The 21,587-nt window shown below is 40.5% G+C and overlaps 1 protein-coding gene across 1 annotated transcript in view; it reads right to left on the reverse strand.

The window, feature by feature from the left end:
- Positions 1 to 3,078: 3,078 nt before the first annotated feature.
- LOC106867338 (uncharacterized) overlaps positions 3,079 to 21,587 on the reverse strand; it is a 29,467-nt gene continuing 10,958 nt past the window's right edge. The window contains exon 2 of the mRNA XM_089348481.1: positions 3,079 to 4,802. Coding sequence (XP_089204607.1) covers positions 4,486 to 4,802 — 317 coding nt within the window. The 3' untranslated portion in view covers positions 3,079 to 4,485. The remainder of the gene's footprint in view (positions 4,803 to 21,587) is intronic.

The following is a 21,587-nucleotide window of genomic DNA, read 5'->3' on the forward strand; positions in this document are numbered from 1 at the left end:
ACACTCGGGGGTCGCAGCTGAAGATCACTGTTATAGATGCAATGCAGCACCAGGGGCAAGGAACGAACCGTCAACATGTCAGTCATTCCCAGCAGCAAGAAAGAGGGTGGGAGTGAAGAAGGAAGGCAGAGGAGGGAGGGAGAGAGAGAGAGAGAGAGAGAGAGAGAGAAAGAGAAAGAGAGAGAGAAAGAGAGAGAGAAAGGTGGTGGGGAGTGATTTGAAGTGGTCACTTCTTGACTAAGAATGATGCAATTCTTGAGTGTTGTTTAAACTTAAATAACAAAGTAAAATAACGTGTATGCAAGCCACACACACACACACATATAAATACGTGCGTTTACACACAAATGCATTTCCACACACACACACACACACTTGTACATTACGAAATTGGCGTGAGAAATGAAATCACCATATATGGTTTGTTTGCCGTATTTTGTCTTTTGTTAGGCATCAACTAGAATAATGACGAGGGAACTTAAGTATGTTCAGTCAATTTCCTAGAAATAGCAGCCAAATCTTCCTTAAATCACATTGAATGATGTAGTCCCAGAGTTTGACCCCGAAAGGAATTTTGCAAGATGGAGCAAAACTGCTTTGAGACTTTCTGGATTTTGAGAGGATAGGAGACACGTACACACACACACACACACACACACACACACACACACACACACGCCACACAATTGTCTCTACTCTCGACACTAACACCTACAACTCCCCCCCCACCGCAGTCTGTCGATGTTAACCAATGTTAAACAAATGCGAAATATCCCCCGCCCCTCATTTAATGCTGGGGGGCCTTGTTCATCGCAACAACCTTTCCAATGAGAGCAGTTATTAAACTCAACCTTGAACGTCCAAGTATTGTTGTTCCTCTTATAGCTATGACTTAATTATATCATATCGTGGCACTCCGTCGGTTGCGACGACCAAAGTTCCAGTTGATCCGATCAACGCAACAGTCTGCTTATGAAATTAACGTGCAAGTGGCTGAGTACTCCACAGACACGTGTACCTGAGCACTCCACAGACACGTAGTTCTGAGGGAAATTCAGCGTGACACAGAATGTGACAAGGCTGACCCTTTGAAATATTGGTACAACAGAAACAGGAAGAAAGAGTGAGAGAAAGTTGTGGTGAAAAAGTACAGCAGGGTTCACCACCACCCCCTGCCAGAGCCTCGTGGAGCTTTAAGTGTTTTCGCTCAATAAATATTTACAATGCCCAGTCTGGGAATCGAAACCGCGATCCTATGACCGCGAGTACATTGCCCTAACCCCTGGGCAATTGCGCCTCCACAGCTATATCATACACACTGTGACATCGTCATAACGCTTCGTAGATTTGATTATCATAAAAGAACTAAACGTGTTGGCCGCGATCGCACCACAGTGCTGGCAGCCAGACCTTTCTCCTGGGGGTGCCAGGTGCCCTCTTAACCTAACCGTAGTGGAAGGGCGTGGCTTAGTGGTTAGGACATTCGGTTTACAGTCGTAAGGTCGTGAGTTTGGTTCCCGGCAGCGCGTTGTGGCCTTGAGCAAGCCACTTTAATTCAAAGGGCCAGCCTTGTCCCATTCTGTGTCACGCTGAAACACCCTGAGAACTACGTAAAGAGTATGTTTGTGGAGTGCTCAGTCACTTGCACGTTAACTTCACGAGCAGGCTGCTCGGTTGATCGGATCAGCTGGAACCCTCCTCGTCGTAATCGACGGAGGGCCAGTCTAACATAATCGTTCACTTTCCAAAACCATGTTTGCTTTCTCTATTTCTAAACATTTGACCGAAAAGAGAAAAATGAGTAAACCAGAGTCAGGTGGTCAGTTTCCTTTTTGCTTCAGAAGCAGGGGTTTTGTTTCTCTCGAGTCCCAAGTCCCATGAGGCCCGTTGCCCTGTTTCCCGGTTGACCGAGTTCACAACATTCCCAGGGTTCAAGGAAAGCAATTTTGAGGGGACGGGCAAGCCACTTACATCGATCTCAGTAACTGATTAGTGCTTTAGTTTATCGACCCCGAAGGAAAAGCAAAGTTGACTTCGGCGGTATTTGAACTCAGACCGTAAAGAGGTGGAAGAAATGCCGCTAAGCCTTTTGTCCGACGCGCTCATGATTCTGCCAGCTCGCTGCCTTACATGCAGGTCTAAAGAAGTCAAAATACTTCCGTTAGTGGCTCGTTGAGGGGCCGAATAGGGAGCACACGGGACAAGTTGTTTTGTGGTATATAATTGCGTTCATTTGCGCTCTGAATTCAAATCCCATCCCTCTGGGGTCCGCTTCGTCTTTTAACCTCCGGGGTTGGTTAAATACTAGTTAAGTACTAGAATCGTTTTAATTAACTACTCCCTTCTACAAAATCTGGAGCTCTGTGCTTTGCGACATTTCTTTCGGCCCTTCACCATTATGAGCTCGAATTCCGCCGAGGTCATCTTTGCTTTTCATCCTTTCGGATCCGATAAAATAAGTACCAGTCATGCATTGGCGTTCAATGTAATCGCCTAACCACTACTCTAAAAGCGTGGCTGCTCTTGTGCCAAAATTTGAAACCATTACTATTATTATTAGCATCATCATCATTGAGTGAGAGGGCAGTGCATGCCATCAAAGTGACACTTGGTACAAATATAGGAAACCCAATATATCCCTCAAGGCTACCCATTTGATAAGAGTACACCAGGTACATACATCACAACTATGTGTGCAACATGGTAATCTCCCATCAAGATAAACAGTGCATGACCTTACAGGTGGGACCCAGTTAGAATTTTTTCAAGCCAAATAGCTCACCCTGCTCAAAAGGTCCCTGAATAAGGTTTGTTTTAGGATGCTGAACGAAACACCCATAATTCCAGAGGTGAATTATTCAAACCCCAAAGTATTCATCGCAACACATGGTTATGATGTTACCCTAACACTCCTACTCCTGATCAGAGAATCACTGCCTGGCATCATCATCATCATCATCATCATCATCATCATCATCATCATCATCACCATCACCGTCATCGTCGTCATCGTCATCATCATCATCATCATCATCATCATCATCATCATCATTATTATTATTATTATTATTATTATTATTGTTGTTGTTGTTGTTATTACGGCGGCGAGCTGGCAGAATCGTTAGCACGCCGGACGAAATGCTTAGCGGTATTTCGTCTGCTGCTACGTTCTAAGTTCAAATTCCGCCGAGGCCAACTTTGTCTGTCATCCTTTTGGGCGTCGATAAATTAAGTACCAATGAAACACTGGGGTCGATGTAATCGACTATCCCCCTCCGCCAAATTTCAGGCCTCGTGCCTATAGTGGAAAGGATTATTATTATTATTATTATTATTATTGTTATTATTATTATTGCGACAACGCATGGCCTAGTGGTTTGAGAGTTGAACTTACAATCACTAGATCGTGGGTTCGGTTTCCAGACCTACCTGTACGTTGTCTTTCTTGAGCACAACACTTCATGTCGCTCTGCGATCATTTCGACATCTGACATGTGGAACACTCGTGCACATTTTACAAGCAAGATGGATATGATGGAGGATGTTGAGCTAATAGCACAAAACATACACTTGATAACTCTAAAATCATTTGTGCTGGCCGTTCGGCAAAAGCTGACCATTCATAGGCCGTCTTCGAAGGGAGAATCCATGATCCTCATCAGTGTCGTCAGGTATTCACCTTCCTCTGCCAGTCGGGCAATGCGGTCGGTAGAAGTTCCACTATGGCTCTCTATAGAGGGTTAGTAGTGGCTATGTGCGACGATGTACTCGGGGAGACTCCGGGTATCGATGAGAATGAGTTGGTGGGTTTGTTCCAGAGATGGAAAGTGATGGAAAATGATTGAAAGTGCCAGCCAATTATTATTATTATTATTATTATTACTATTGAGTGAGAGAGCAGTGCATGCCATCAAAGTGACACTGGGGTAAAATATACGAAGCCCAATATACCCATCATGACTACCCGTCCGATAAGGGTACACCAGGCACATGCATCATAAGCATATGCGCTCAACATGGTGATCTCATATCAAAATAAACAGCGCATAACCTCGCAAGTGGGGCCCAGTTAGAATTTTCTTCAGGTCGAGTAACCCATCCTGCTCAATAAGGTTTGTTTAAGGATGTTGAGTAAAACACCCATGTTTCCAAAGGTGAATTATTCAAACCAACAAAGAATTCCTCTCAACACATGGCTATGATGCTCCCCCACTACTTCTGCTCGTGATCAGAGAGGCACATATCATCAGCCACTAGGGGACATGCTCAACTGGTTAAGGTCAAACAACTGACAAGCAAATCTGTGGTATTGAACAGAATATTTGCTGTAGCCCATCTTCTATACCAAGACAAAAACAATGTACATGATAACACTTCGAATCAGTTAAGATCAGAAGCCATGAGAGTCACTGCCTGGTACTGCATCAGGGCATTTTATTATTATTATTATTATTATTATTATTATTATCATTATTATCATTAATATTATTGTAAAATGGTTGCAAGGTGTATATGATGAAGGATTTTCATAAAGGGAATCTCACCTTTTGCATCTGAATCTTCTTCGTCGTTTGCAAAAGCCCAATCCCCTACAAATTTTGGCCACGTATGTCTACTTCGTAACTTGTTACCCTCGTACAATTTGCTCAGCGGCGAGGGTTGCTGGTTTTTGACTTCTTCTTCTTCTTTCTCTTCTTCAACTATTTTCTCCTCGATTGTTGGAAACAAAGAAGGGTAAGAGACAATCCGACGATTTGGCGACGAAGATTTCCTACGTTTCGGACTTCGCGAACCGCTTTTTCCTACAGAAAGAAAAACGAAGAGAATGAAAAGTTAAAAATCCCTTTCAAATAACATTATTATTATTATTATTATTATTATTATTATTATTATTATTATTATTATTATTATTATTGTTATTATTATTATTATTATTGTTATTATTATTATTATTATTATTATTATTATTATTATTATTATTATTATTATTATTATTATTATATATTTGACTTCTGCTTTGTATTTGTACAAGTTGGCTCCAAGTCTCACCCAGAGACCTCAAGAGACAACAAGTTAGAAGTTCGTGTTGGTGTTATGCCTAGGGTGTCATATATTTGGTTTTGTACATAGTGTTGTTCAAGAGAATGTTTAAGAAAACAAGAAAATTATGGGTTTGTTTTAAAATTTGAGATCACGTAGACAGTATTTTACGTAGGACATGGGCAGTTCCCATGAGCACTATCTTTTGAACTTCAGCCATTTGGGGGTTTCCTGGTATCTGAGCTAGGTAGGAATCAGCCCCTTTTCCTATCATTCCTATGGCACCTATGACAAGGGGTATTGTTTTAGACTTTTACTCACTGTTCCCAGGGCTCCTTTTTCAGCGACCACAACTGCTTAACCTCCCAAGCTAACCTGTCATATCTCTCGACTTTTCTTTCTTCTTTATCGCATATCTTGTTGTCAGCTGGGCATACTATGTCTATGATCCAGCAACCTTTACTTACTTTCTCAATTAACATTTTATTTATTATTATTATTAGATCCTTGCCGGTGCCCCTGGGCTGGCTTTTGTGCGGGGCCGTGGTAGGATTTTCGAGCGAGATCGTTGCCAGTGTCCCTGGACTGGCTCATGTGCGGGCGACACATGAAGTTTTTCGAGCGAGATCGTTGCCGGTACCCCTGAGCTGACTCTTGTGCGGGGCCGTCGTGGGATTTTCGAGCGAGATCGCTGCCGGTGCCCCTGGACTGGCTCATGTGCGGGCGACACATGAAGTTTTTCGAGCGAGATCGTTGCCGGTGCCCCTGGACTGGCTCTTGTGTGGGTGACACATGGGGTGCACCATTTGAGCGTGGCCGTTGCCGGTGCCGCCTGGCTGGGCTTTGTGGGATTTTCGAGCGAGATCGTTGCCGGTGCCCCTGGACTGGCTCTTGTGCGGGTGGCAATGAAATACACCATTTTGAGTGTGGCCGTTACCAGAACCGCCTGACTGGCCTTCGTGCGGGTGACACGTAAAAGCACCCACTACACTCTCTGAGTGGTCGGCGTTAGGAAGGGCACCCAGCTGTAGAAACTCTGCCAAATTAGATTGGAGCCTGGTGTTGCCATCTGGTTTCACCAGTCCTCAGTCAAATCGTCCAACCCATGCTAGCATGGAAAGCGGACGTTAAACGACGACGACGACGATTATTATTATTATTATTATTATTATTGTTAAATTCTACAAAATGTATTCTCTTATTGTTCACTTGTTTCAGTCGTCAGACTGTGGCCATGCTGGAGCACCAGCTTGAATTTCTTTTTTTTTCTTTCAGTCAAACAAATCAACCACAGTATTTATTTCTTTTAAGCCTGGTAGTTATTCTATTAATCTCTCTTTTGCCAAACTGCTAAGTTATGGGGATGTAAACAACTCAACATTGGTTGTGAAACAATTGTGAGAGACAAACACAAAGACTCACATATACATACATACATACATACATACATACATATATATATATATATATATATGTACACATACATTATGCATACATATATACATATATAAATATACATACATTATACATATATATATTTATATATATATATATATATATATATATGTAGGAATTAAATGGACTTATTGATTATACGCGTTTTGCTCCATTTATTATTATTATTCATATATATATATATATCTACACTCTCTGAGTGGTTGGCGTTAGGAAGGGCATCCAGCTGTAGAAACTCTGCCAAATTAGATTGGAGCCTGGTGTTGCCATCCGGTTTCACCAGTCCTCAGTCAAATCGTCCAACCCATGCTAGCATGGAAAGCGGACGTTAAACGACGATGATTATTATTATTATTGAGTGAGAGAGAAGTGTATAGCATCGAAGTGACAATGGGATGCAATATACGAAGCCCAGTATACCCATCATGACTACCCGTCTGATAAGGGTACACCAGGCACATACATCACAACCATATGTACGTGACATGGTGATCTCATATCATCATAAGCAGCGCACGACCTTGCAGCCGGGGCCCAGTTAGAATTTTCTCCAGGTCGAGTAGACCATCCCGCTCAAAAGGTCCCTGAATAAGGGTTACCTAAGGATGTTGAACGAAACACCCATTATTATTATTTTACTAGGGCGGCAAACTTGGCAGAATCGCATGCCGGACAAAATGTTTAACGGCTTTTTGTCCGCGTTATTACGTTCTGAGTTCAAATACCGCCAAGGTCGACGTTGCCTTTCATCCTTTCAGGGTCGATAAATTAAGGACCAGTGGGACACTGGGGTCAATGTAATCGTCTAGTCCCTTCCCACCAAATTTCAGGCCTTGTGCTTCAAACTATACAAAATACTTAACGGCATTTCGTCCGTCACTGAGCTCTGAGTTCAAATTCCACCAAGAGCGATTTTACCTTTCTTCCTTTCGGGGTCGATAAAAGAAATACCAGTAGAACACTGGGATCGATGTTATCGATTTACCGCCTCCTTCGAAATTGCTGGCCTTGTGCTAAAATTTGAAATCAATGATGTATATGTATATATATGTGGTGGGGTGACGGATTTTCTACAGCGTCGGATCTATCCTTAAGTTATGAGTCAAGCTGAATAGACGGAGATTGTACAGAAGATTGTACCAGTAATTCAACAGGGACAGGATTGTCACGCACCCTGTGTCATGTTGACTTTACCCGAGAGTTAAGTTAACGGTAGACATGTCTGTGACGTACTCAGCCAGTTACATGTTAATTAAGGGGCAGATAATTCAGTTCATCGAACTGAATCCTCATCATCGAACGTCGAAGACCTACTAAATACACACACGCGCACACACACTTCTACATGCACAAGCGCGCGCACACACACATACACACACACACACACACAAGCACACGTACACATACACACACACACACACACGTATGTACACACGCACAGACACACAGACACACACAAACACACGCACAGACACAGACATACACACTTACTGATAGCAGCATCCTGGATCTGGATGAGATGGAGGGAAAACTAAAGTGCAAAAGAAAGAAAGAAAGAAAGAAAGAAAGAAAGAAAGAAAGAAATGTTATCGTCCATTCACCACAGCAGGCAATCCAGACAATGAAGAAAGACCTTTATTAGAATTATATATGAACTATCCGCAGATCAAAGCATATTCTTAATGAGAAAACGAATGAACCCCACCCCCCACCCCATGTTATGTTCTCATGTTGTTGTTGTTGTTGTTATCTATACTGGAGTCTTTATTATTATTATTATCATCATTATTACTAATACAATGATATTTCTCGAGTTGCAACACAGAAATCACTTTGTGCACGCATCTTTAGCTAACGACTTCTTAAAACGATCGAATTAAATTCGGCATGCTTAAGCAGACGATATTAAATCGATAAACTTGCTGCAACTATTTTATATCGTTCGATCAAAGCATACACACACACACACACACACACACACACACACACACACATACATGCATACTCGTATACATATAATAAATGCATATACATACATATATACTTTCATACATACACACAGACACATTTTAATAAATACGTGTGTGTATGTGTGTGTATGTATATATATATATATATATATATATACACACACATACACTCAAATATGTTTAGATATATATATATGTGTGTATATATGTATGTATATATATATATATATATATATATATATATATATATATATATATATATATATATATATATATATATATATATATATATATATACATGTATATTTACGTATATATAGATATACACAAGTATACCTACATATATATGTATACTTACACGTATACATACAAGCATATACATATATATACATGTATGTATACATACCTGGACATATAAATGTATTATATATACATACAGAATTATTTATAAATACATACATACATATATAAACACATATATAATATGTATATGTATGTATCTATCTGTCGATATATACATACGTACATACATACATGAGGCTGATAACATCATAAGACTTGGAAAGCAGCTCCTTCAGCAGTATTCCTTGTCTGATAACCTAGAATAAATGCCCAAAGAAGTCGCACGACTCTACCACAACTTATCAGATGAAAGGATGAGCGTATATGAGCAGGAGACCATTCATGGATAGAAAGCTCCAGGATGATAATGACATCGATCATCAAAGCAGTTTATCATGGACCAACACCTGGATTACTACCTCCCACTTTGAAGGGTATCCGTTTGCAATCCAGGGACAGGAAATATCAACCAAATACCTGATGCACAAAAGCCGTAAAATGTGACAACCGATGCAGACTTTGTGGAGTTAACAACGAAGGTATCACCCACATCATAAACAGTTGTCCGAAAATTTTCCGTTGATCGCGCTTATTTCACGATCTGTGAGTCTATTCTTTCTAAAGATATCCCGCCCCTAACATGTACCAACTTGTTTTCAATCCATTAAGGGCCTGCTGTCTTGTTTTCATGTCCACCAGAATTCGTAAGAGTTTGCGGTGTGTCCCTCTGAAGACGATTTACGATTTCCATGTTGTTATCTCTCTTTGTATTATACCCAGTGTGTATGCACGGTTCCGTTGCTTTTGTAGGATTTTTGTTTTCGGTGTACCCAACAACCCAAGTTGGTACATCTTCGAGCTGATGGACGCTGTTTTGATTCGTTCGCAGACGCATGATCCTTTGAAAAGTCTAAGCAGTAAATTTTGTCGAGTTTCCTACATCTTTTGGGAAGTTGTTGTATAATTACTGACAAACTGTTAAATTGTAAATTCCTGATGCGAGAACTCGAAGAAGGTAATGTTAGCAAGTGGAATAACTTCCTATTCTACTTTCCTTCTAGTATGCCAAAGTTTACACACACACATTATATCATTATATGTTATATTTGTCATCACATATCGTTCTTGTCGACGATCCAAAACTTATTTTGCGGAGGCGTTCGCAACAGTTCGTGTCACGCTTTCTCTTTCTCTCACTTACTTTTTTTTTTTTTTTTTTTGCAATTTTTCCAGTTTAGTAGGTAAAATCTGGTTGCTGGAAGGTCAAATTTATAAGAAGTAATCAAATTCTCCAAGATATTTAGTATGTCAGACTCACTGCCTGATCTCTAATATCTCACAATAATTGAAATCCATTTACAGAGAGTCACCAATTTCTTGAGAGTTCTACAAGAATTCTCAACAAATGATTTACGTTTTATGAATATTTTTGGAGAAATATGCATTAAAAGATATAACAATCCTCAGGTGACAAACGTATTCAGTGTCTAGAATTCGTTCCCTGTTTGGGGAATGGTAGCGAATTTTATCGGGGATTGTTCTTCTATAACGAAAGGTATGGGAGTTTGTGTTACGTCATTCTCCCAGTTATATACGGTGTCTACGGTTTGTTGGAGTATAAAGATAACTTCGCTATTGTTTATCTTGATCTCGAATATCATTTGAAAGCCAACTGCACAGCTGTTTGAGTGAGGCTGATTGTATATTTGTTTAACAATACAAGGAATGACATTAAAGCATTGAAAGGTAGCTTGTGGTACTTCCTTTATTCTGACGAAGTTCTTGGATAAGATTCTGCTTGCCGCCACATGTTAAAAATGGTTAGAGTTCAGTTCGTTTAGCAGCTCTCAGTAGTTCATCTGTTGTGCTGAGGTAATCTTTTTTAGTGTAGCGGCATTGGATTACCTCGAGCTCTGCTGTTAGTCTGGCGACCACAACTGAGAAAGGCTACCCAAACGAGAATGTTTTCCACAATACCATAAAAACATACATATATGTATCATCATCATCATCATCATCATCATCATCATCAATGAACATCCGTTTCCTATGTTGGCAGAGGTTGGACTCTTTGACAGGGACCAACGAATCTAAAGACCCCATCGTCCTCCAGTGTCAACTTTGGCAGGGATCCGATGGCTGGATGCCCTTCCCATCGCCAACCAGTTTGTGCACTGGGGGTTCTTTTTCATGCCACCAGCACTAGTGACGTTGCCAGGTAACTTCAGAACAGAAAAGGAACAACAAAAGGAAAGAATCCCCACCAATAAGTCGGGGGGGGGGGAGGATTTAAGAGGGCAACGGGGTCGAGATGGCTTTATGCCAGTTGTTGGGGGTTCAAGTACGACAGAGTGGGGATAAGCACTAGTGTCTTGCTATAAAGGAGATACATAGCTATCCCGAAATGAATAAGGGTGGGTGGGGGTAGCGAGGAAGAAAGGAGCAAGACAGGATGTGGGCAGTGGATAAGGAGGGGTAAAAAGGGGTGGCGAATTATAATAAGAGTGTGAGGGGAGGGTGACAAAGATAGGGACGTATGTATGTATCTGTGTGTGTGTGTGTGTATGTGTGTGTGTGTGTGTGTGTGTGTGTGTGTGTGTGTGTGTGTGTGTGTGTACGTATATTTATATATTTATGCATGTACGAGCAAATAAATGAACGCGATATGCCTGTATCAAAGTGCAGACGTACTTTCACAAAGCAAAGTACGAAAGTTTATGAAGAGTGGCTCACTGATGGAGATGGGCGGTTTTAGTTGCTAATTTTAGCTGTTGTTGTTGTTGTTGTTGCTATTTCTAAATGTGTCGGGCGTTTCAGAGTGTAATGCTGGTGAGCTTATAAGATGGATTCCAGCGGCGTCTACAGGGAAGGGAGATAAGCCAGGAGTACAAAACAAAAAAACGAGGTGTCGAAGACAAAAGCCGGAACGGCAGTGGTGTTTGTGGGAGGGAGGTAGGGGTAAGCCTTGATACAGACGGAAACATAAAGAGAGGTGAGAGGAAAGAGTAACATGAGAGCGGGTAGAGGTGAGCACTGGATCTCTCTCACACACACACACACACATATCTCTATCTATCTAGATGGCTGCATGGTAAGAAGTGTGCTTCCTAACCACATGGTTCCGTGTTCAGTCCCACTGTGTGGCGCCTTGGGCAAGGGACTTCTACAGTAGCCCAAGGCTGACCAAAGCCCTGTGGTTGGATGTGGAGAGACGGAAACTGAAAGACGCCCGTCGTATATATATATGTGTGTGTGTGTGTGTGTGTGTATGTGTGTGTTTACGTCCCCATAACTTAAATTCCCATCTTCTAGCGGCTCGGCAAAATAAACCGATAGAATAAGTATCAGGCTTTAAAAATTGGACTAAAATTCTTCAAGGCGGAACCCCAGCATGGCCGCAGCCTTGTAATGAAAACAATTAAAAATACCCCCTCGTATATATATATATATATATATATATATATATATATATATATATATATATATATATATATATTGAACGCTACGCATCCCCTTCCAGGTAAGTTTTATCTTATATATATATATATATATATATATATATATACGAGTTCTTTTATATACTCCTTAGAGAAGGGAATATGTTGAATAAAATCATAATTAACTGAACTTCCTGTATTTTCTTTACCCAAAGCCAGGAACTTTTCAGCACCACCCCACCTCACGGATGGACGGACGGACGGACGGACGGACGGACGGACGGACGAACGGACAGATGGATGGATGGATAGACAGAGTTTTTGTTTTCCTTTTCGCATCACCAAACCTATACAGATGCACTAGATACACAGCATCTGATGAAATATCTTGAAATGGCGTCCGTTTCTTCCAAGAGACATTTTATCGATTCTCCTCTGGAATTTTCCAGCCCCGAATATTTATGACCGTTCGTGTGTGTGTGAGAGAGAAAGTGAGAAAAGAATCCGTTAACTCTAAAATGCGTAGACGCCTTTGATGTTTGAATTATTATTAATGAGAAGGACGTCTCCAGTGGGCCACGGAGATGACAAGTATTAGTTTACAGGTTTTGTGAGTTTGAGCAGCAAATCACCACTCTCCTGTGTTTAAAATGCTTTTCTGCAGCTCTCTATTCCCCACCCCAACACGTTCCTTACATATATTTTTAAATTCTAAAAAGCTCAAGTTGATATCAAACGTACATCAACTTTACCAGACTGGACGCTCCCGAAATTGAAAATTATCGTGCTCCGGCATGGCCACAGTCAAATGACTGAAACAAGTAAAAGAGTAAAAGAGTACTAGAATATTGTTATTCTTTTTAGCTCCAGGTCAGTCTTGATCTACAATCAAAATCTTCCAGCCGTGGACATCTCGCCTTTCTTTTTCAGACAACATACGCAAGACTACATTTTCTGAAGACTTTTTTTAAAGACTGTAGGATGCATGAATTGAGGGCGATTTGACGACTATTTTTAACAGATCGAGCGAAAGGTAGAGACCTTTCTCGTTACCCCGTACAACTAGGTTGTTTGATTAGATATAACTATAGATTTTGCCTTCCTATCGAGGATCGATATCTGCCACAGCAACTTTCCTCTGTATTTAGAGAAAGAAAGATGGGTTGGGTGGGGGAGAGACCGGAAATTATCCCAAGTTGATTGTATAATTCCATATTTCCATAAACGTTGCTATTACAACATCCTTGAACTTTACTAAATTAAGGATATTTTATTGGAATTGGTTTCTTATATTTCCAAGTAAAATGAAGTTAATATATCTCCTGGATTACACCAACATTCCAGGAGGAATTGCAAAATTGCTGCAATGTCTCTCTTGAAGTTAAACGTTCGAAGACACGAAACATTATTATTGTCTTCAATTATCTAAGAAATTATTCTACCGTATTTTAAGTAGAGCTTACTCGCTCACTCTCATCCCTTCCTCCTCAACCCCCCACTCTCTCCGACTCTCTCTCTCTCTCTCTCTCTCTCTCTCTCTCTCTCTCTCTCTCTCTCTCTCTCTCTCTCTCTCTCTCTCTCTCGTTCTTGCCGTTTTGCTTTTTCTCCGCCTTTCCCTCCTACTCTCTTTATATTAATTCATCCCGGTTTCCATCCAGCCATCCAACCATCCAGCACGCCAGCCATTTATCCATCCATCAATATGTTCCCCGCCATTTTTCTTTATTTCCCTCTCTGATACACGTCTATATGTATGTGCTTCCGTACGCGTGTGTGTATATGTATGTGTACGTATATGTATATACGTGTGCCCCTATGTGTGTATGTGTGACTTGTGAAACAGCTTGTTTACTTCTACATACATACATACATACATAATACATAATACATATATACACATACATACATGCAAACATACATATATATACATACATATATATACATACATATATGCATACACATACATACATATACATACATACATATACATACATATACATACATACATACATACATACATACATACATACATACATACATACATACACACAAAAAGTCTCTCTCTATATATATCCATGTGTATAAATGTGCATGTTTGTGTGTATACTCGTTTGATTGTTTGACCATGTAGCCATTCATGCGTACCTGAACGCATGAATGAGACGGAAGAGTAATTTCGTTGCTGGCCAGATTGTGGCTACCGAATTATAATAAAACGAAGGGAATTTATAGTTTAGCATTTAACGTGATTAATTTCACAGAAAATTAAAGCGTAGTTTCATCTGTCGCTCTAAATATCAAACATAATTGTAGATAACCAGAAACTCCTGTTTCAGAACGTATCCCAGAAACGCTGAACACAGACGAAGGAAGCTACGCCATTTAGACTTAACAATCGACAAGGGTTTTGAATTATTCTTGCTTTTGTTGTTGTTGTTGTTGTTGTTGCTTCTGCTTCTGTTGTTGTTGTTGCTACTGTTGTTAATCGGTCTGAGATCAGCGTTAATTGGGCTATCGGATGATCAGATGCATTCCAGCGTTGTTCTAAGGTTGGAGACAGTGATTTGAAGGGAAATGGCTTCTATTTCTAGCAAGTCAGTTGAGGTTCCTCTGACAGTGGTCATGGTTATTTATTATCAATTCATCTGACGGGGTTTGGAGTAATTAAGCCAATAAGAAAGCCGGACAGCATTCATTACTGTATCTCTTGTTCACTCTGTTGGATCTGAGGGGAAGACAGCGCCCATCCGCTTCGCAGAGCCCCTCCCCAAACCGATGAGATTGAGGCCATTAAAGCTCTAGTTTAAATTACAGGGAGGAAGTTATAGAGAATCGATATTATCGCGAGGAAGGAACTGGGAAGAGTAGTTAGTTCGGGGCCGGGTAGATTGGATAGGAAATGGGTGATAAGGAGGGGAGGGTCCAGGGAACGGTGAGTGCCGGAGGGGAAGGGGAAAAAGATCGATCCACTCCGAGGATCAGAGGCCATATAGTAGCGGTAGAAAAAACAAGAAGATGAGGCTACAAGTCGGCCACTGGTTGGATAGTAACATGATTCCAATAATGGTCGACTGACCCTTCTCTGGATGAGTGTGCAGCTGCAACAGCGCCATCTTAGCTCTGGGAATAAATACTCAGAAATACTATCAACCCGGCCAAGAGACTTAACTCTCTCTACCGGAACACTTGCCTTTAAACAGCGGCAGTACTATCAAACCGAAGAGTGTTTTGATAGCTTGCAGTTCCAACTTCATAATTCTTCCTGTGGCTGTAGCTTAGATAGTGTGAGCATTGATAACCTCTCGGAGAGGACATTTTCAATGGTGCCACTATGACAGAATGGAAAATGGGACTTCCTGCATTCAGAGTCAATGAATTACAATTCCTTTCAGGGTTAAAAATACCAACAAGAAACTCCGACGGATACAACGAGGAATGTTCCAGTTGATCCGATCAAAGGAGCAGCCTGTTCGTAAAATTAAGGTGCAAGTGGCTGAGTGGCCCCACAGACAAGCGTACCCTTGACGTAGTTCTCAGGGAGATTCAGCATGACGCTGAATGGGGCAAGCTGGCTCCTTTCAATTTCAGGGGCTGCTCCTTTTTTACCAACTGAGTGGACTGCAACAATGTGAAATAAGTGTCTTGCTCAAGGACACGTCACGTTGTCGAGTATGGAACTCACGACCTTACCAGCCGATTACCCTAACTACTTAGCCACGCGCCTTCACATAAATGTACTCTCTGTGTGCCACAATGGCTAATGGCAATCGCCATCACTGGTCGATGTTTAATTGGTTCGAGAAAGATTAAAGGAGCCAACAAGGCATTGTTGCGGAAGAATTCTCACACCGCCCACCCCAACCCCCCAAGTGACTAAAGGTGGACTAACTCATTGTTAGTGAGTGATTAGTTTTTCGGGTTAGTAAGCAGTTCATTGTGAGCCGTTGATTGAGGGCGTTGAGTTTCGTGTAATAGTGATCGTATTGCGTCGTGTAAATACTTTCTTCCCCCACCCCGCCTGCTTCGTTAAATTATATATCCAACGCCAGGGTATAAACGTGGCGACGAGTTGTTCGAAGCCTGCGTTGGACATTTAAATTTATTTTTTAGTACGAAATCAAAGGAAAAATCGTTTTAACATGGAAGATTTATTAACCTCCGTGGTACAACAGCAACAGCAACAGCAGCAACTGTAGCAGCAACAGCAGCAACTGTAGCAGCAACAGCAGCAAATACAACAGCAACTACAAAATCAACAGTTGCTGGAATTAATGTTGAAGAAGTCTGAAAATACGTCCGGTTCATACTCGCTGGACAGCGTAGCAAACTCAATTGAAGAATTCAGCTATAATCCAGAAGAAGGGATTACCTTTTCTGGATATTTTCGAAGATACGAAAGAAATCTTCAAAGAAGAATGTAAAAGTTGGTCCGACGAGAAAAAAGTACGACTACTTTCAAGAAAGTTATTTCCTGCCGAACGCGAAAAATCTATGATGATAGCTGTTGTTATTGCTCAACCTCAGATCAACTCTGATCAAGCAGATTTATGATCAGAGTTATTCCAACCGTGTCCATCTCGCCCTTTCGGGGCTTGTTTTTAGCATCACAATGGTAGATTTAATCCTGGTATCCGGTTTATCAACACCGCCTTGATCTTGGGTGTTTTCTTGGCGACGTCCAGATTCAAAGATGTATTCAATCCAGGATTCCGGTCTGAGAATAACTTCATCCCCTCCGCCATCTCGTTTCAGAAGCCCTTAAAAGGGTCTCAGAGATTTCCTTCCTCTTCCGATTAACTAATAAACAAAACATCCTATACAGTATCTTGTGCATTTTTGCTTTTTTTTTTTCTTGTTTCAGTCACTGGGCCACGGCCACGCTGGGCATCCTCTTGAAGGGTTGACCCCAACACACAGACAACGGTAGTTATTTAGTTTAATCGGTTTCTTTCATCAAACGGCTAGGCTGTGGGGACGTAAACAAACCAGCACCTATTGTCAAGCGGTGATGGGGGACAAACACAGATACACACACACACACACACACACACACAGATATGTATATATACGACGGGCTTCCACACAGTTTCCGTCTACCAAATTCACTTGCAGGGTATTGCTCAACCAGGAACTTTAGTAGAAGACACTTGCCCAAACTGCCGTGCATTGGGACCGAACCCGAAGCAAAGCGAACTTCCTAACCCCACAGCTGTGCCTTCTTCCCTTTCTAAAATAGTAAAGTATGAAGTAAAGTTTGGCTGCTACTTTTAGCAGTTTGTATAGAGTCTCCCTTTTGGCTCACTTTCCAATTACATATTTGCTTGGTTAGGCGCTGGTCAAAAAGGGTGCGCAATATCCGTTCTTTAGTTCAAAATCTACCCGGATGGAAAATAAGTACCAGACTGGGTGGATGTTTGACTTGGCAAGTTTGATGGCCATCTCGACACGGAGTTTCCATTTCGCCAGAACAGTTTCTAAGAAAAACAACCCGAAACAGATAGAATCTTATGTGGAACGATCAGAACCACCCACACAATGGTAAGGAACAATTTGAGACCAAATGGAAATGGTTAAACGATTCAGAGAGCAAGATAGGAATCGAGACTGCTGAAGAAACCAGAGATATCAGAGTTATTGCGTTGTACACACATATATATATATATTCGTTTCATTTTAATAGCACAAGATATACGCATAAATACACATAGATATACGCATAGATACGCATAGATAAATATACACGCTCACATACGCTAACATTATGTCTCAATATGTAAAAGCAGGTTTATGTCTATAAGCATGGGTGTATGTATTCATGCGTGCTCATGTATGTACGTATGATTGTGTGCGCGCGCGTCTGTGTGTGTGTGTAAGCATGAATGTTTGTATGCATACATGTATGGATGTATGCTTATATGTATGTGTCAATGTGTGAGTGTAAGTGTGTGTATGTGTATGTGTGTGTGTGTAAGCAAGAATGTTTGTATGTATATATGGATGTATGCTTATATATGTGTGTGAATGTGTGAATGTAGGTGTGTGTATGTGTGTATGTAAGAAAGAATGTTTGTATGTATATATGTATGCATGGATATGTAGAGGGAGGAGGGTGGTGCAGGCTTCTGCATAGTTTCCGACTATCACAGTCTCACAAAGTTTAGTCATTCCGATGCTATGGCAGAAGGCATTTAGCAAAGTGTTGCGATGGTTCGAAACTGGAGCTGGGTGGTTGAGAAGCGAACTTGTTGCTCACCAAACCACACCTTCCACTCCTCCTCCCACCACCTCCACCACCACCACCATCAAGCAACCACTTCATCAGCTCCACAGTTACTGCTAAAGTTATTCAATCTCTCTGACACTCTTAACTAAGTGTTTCTATAGACAACAACTTCAAGTTACCTTCATATATTTATGAGCTTGTCTGACATATTTGCAAAATGTAAATAAATTCAAAACTCTCAAAGCTAACACACAGCTTGAAATAGGAGACTCTCTATTTCAGTGAAACGAATATCACATTCCTGACAACTGGCCACTGGATTTCTCAGAATAACATATTTCCAGTTTCCAGTGAAAAGTAAACACCTCACTCTAACTCATTATTTTCTTGCCAAAATAGTTATTCCGATGTTTTATATTAAACCCAAATTCTCTATCGTGTAATGTTGGTTTCAAATTTTGCCACAAGGGCAGCCATTTTGGGAGAGGGGATGAGTCGATAACCTCGCCCCCAGTATGCAACTGGTACTTAATTTATCAACTTTGAAAGGATGAAAGGCAAAGTCGACCTCGGCGGGATTTGAACTCAGAACATAAGTCCAGAAGAAATGCTGCTAAGCATCTTGCCCAGCGTTTTAGCCGGATAAGTTTGGAAGTACAGTGAACCCTCGCCGTATCGCGGTTCCCCTATCGCGGTTCCTCTATCGCGGTTCCCCTATCGCGGTTTATTATTCAAGCTTACGTCGATTCCTCTGTGGTGTTGTTTTGCACGTATAATAAAATAAATAGATACAAATTATAAAAATAATTACAAAAAATATACAGCACAGTATTGTTTCTACTTCGTGGATTTTCACCTTTCGCAGGGGTTGGGGTTGGAAGGTAACAGCCGCGATACTCGAGAGATTACTGTTTATTTTTGTCACAATGGGTAATATGAGAAAATAGGACATACATTTAAAATTATAATTCAAAGGTTACCAAAATTTCTTGGTGTTTATGCAAAATAATGCTTTTTAAGCCACGTTGATAGTTGAGTGCTGATTATTATTATTATTACTATTATTATTATTAAGGCAGCGAGCTGGCATAATCGTTAGCACGCCGGGCGAAACGCTTAGCAGTATTTCGTCCGCCGCTACGTTGTGAGTTCAAATTCCGCTGAGGTCGACATTGCCTTTCATCCCTTTGGGGTCAATGTAATCGATTAGCCCCCAGACCCAAAATTTCAGGTTTTGTGTCTTTCGTGGAAAGGATTATTACTATCGCTTTACTTCTCGGAGCGTTCAGTCATGTTTGTTCTGGTAGATTCTGTCAGAGCAGACAGCAGCCTTCTATCAGAGGTCTCATAGGGTCTCTTTCCGCACATTATAAGCTTTGATATTTGGTTGTTAATTATCGTGGGAGACATCCAACATCCAAGTGTCAATCTCAAAACCCTAACCCTGTCCCCAGCAGAGCAGTATTTCGGGGTTCGCTCTGCTCTCGTGTCAATTCCGCTTTCTTGGTTCCTAGTGCTCCGAGTGCCCCCTACAACGACTGGAATAACAGACACTCTCCTCATGGTCCACATTCTTGCAATTTCGTCTTTTAGTAGTCTGTACTTTTCAATCTTATTATTATTATTAATTATTATTATTATTAATTATTATTATTATTATTATTAATTATTATTATTATTATTATTAATTATTATTATTATTATTATTATTATGACATCAGAGTTGCCTTTTATTCATTCAACTGTTGATAAAATAAAATACCTGTCGAGAGCTGGGATCGATGTAATCGACTAAAGCCCTCACCTCACAATTACCGGCCTTGTGCCTCAATTGAAAACAGTTAATGTTGTTGTTGTTTTTGTTGTTGAGGCTGTAGGATGGAAGAATTGGCTAAAGCGCCAAATTAAATTCCTAAACATATATCGATTCGTTCTTCCAAATCTTGCAATTCAAAACCTGACGACGTCAACTTCCCCTTTCGTTTCTCCTAGTTGATATAATAATAAGTCCCTAGAGATGTGTGTATTTGGGACTGAATCAGTGACTGTACAACCTACCAGATAACTCTGTGGGCCCTGTGCCAAACTTTAGAAGCCATTAATACACTTAAACTATGTGTATTTCATCTGGAATGTTTCTAGAGCCAACAGAAAGTTAATCTGTGTTAAATGTCACGGCTGATGTGAAGGCAATTTAGATCGAATCTAGGCTTTTAATAACTACAATACTGTTGTACTTTTGTAATTAGAACACAATGAGCCTTCTCTCATTCTTTATCTATGTACTGGCGTGTGTGTGTGAGTGTGTGAGTGAGAGAGAGAGTGTGTGTGTGTGAGAGAGAGTGTATGTGGCTCTGTGTGTGTGAGTGTCTTTCTGTGCGTGTGAGTGTGTGTGTATATGTGTGTATGTGTATGTCAGTCTATCTCTGTAAATGTTTTTTTTTCCTGTGAAGTTTATGCATAAAAAACATTGAGCATTAAATTGAAGAATTTCTCAATACTTTCTAGTACAGTACATATTTAAATTCGAAGTCCCTGTCAACATTTTTCTCGTAAAAATTATATATAAATGTATGTATGTATATGTATACAAACATACACACATACATACATACATACATACACACACAGATATACATATATACATATATATATATATATATATATATATATATATATATATATATATATATATATATATATATATATATATGTGTGTGTAAAGCAAAATAATTGAGATTCAGATGAATTACGTACCTAAGTTGAGGCACCAAAAATTAATGCGGAATTATCCGTACAGTTTCAAAATAAGGTGAATAAAATCAAAATAAGGAACAGGATACCCAGAGGTGACACAATACAATGCAGTTTTTTTCTGATGTCTTAGTAGCTTCTAAGCTGAAGTGAATACAGCACAAGCACAGATACACACACACACGTGTGTGTGTGCGCACGTGCGTATGTCCGTGTTTGTGTGTGTGCGTGTGTGTTTGGTTTAATTTAACCTAGTTTTCTGTTCAAATGATATTGCCAACAAAATGTAAGATTTGAATTTTGCTCCAAATGCTAGGTCAGTGGCTTGTTGTTGACCTTAGAGAACCATCCATTTGTTCAAACGAA

This window comes from Octopus bimaculoides, chromosome 3 (assembly GCF_046866305.1).
Source record: "Octopus bimaculoides isolate indiv1 chromosome 3, ASM4686630v1, whole genome shotgun sequence".
NCBI lineage: Eukaryota > Metazoa > Mollusca > Cephalopoda > Octopoda > Octopodidae > Octopus > Octopus bimaculoides.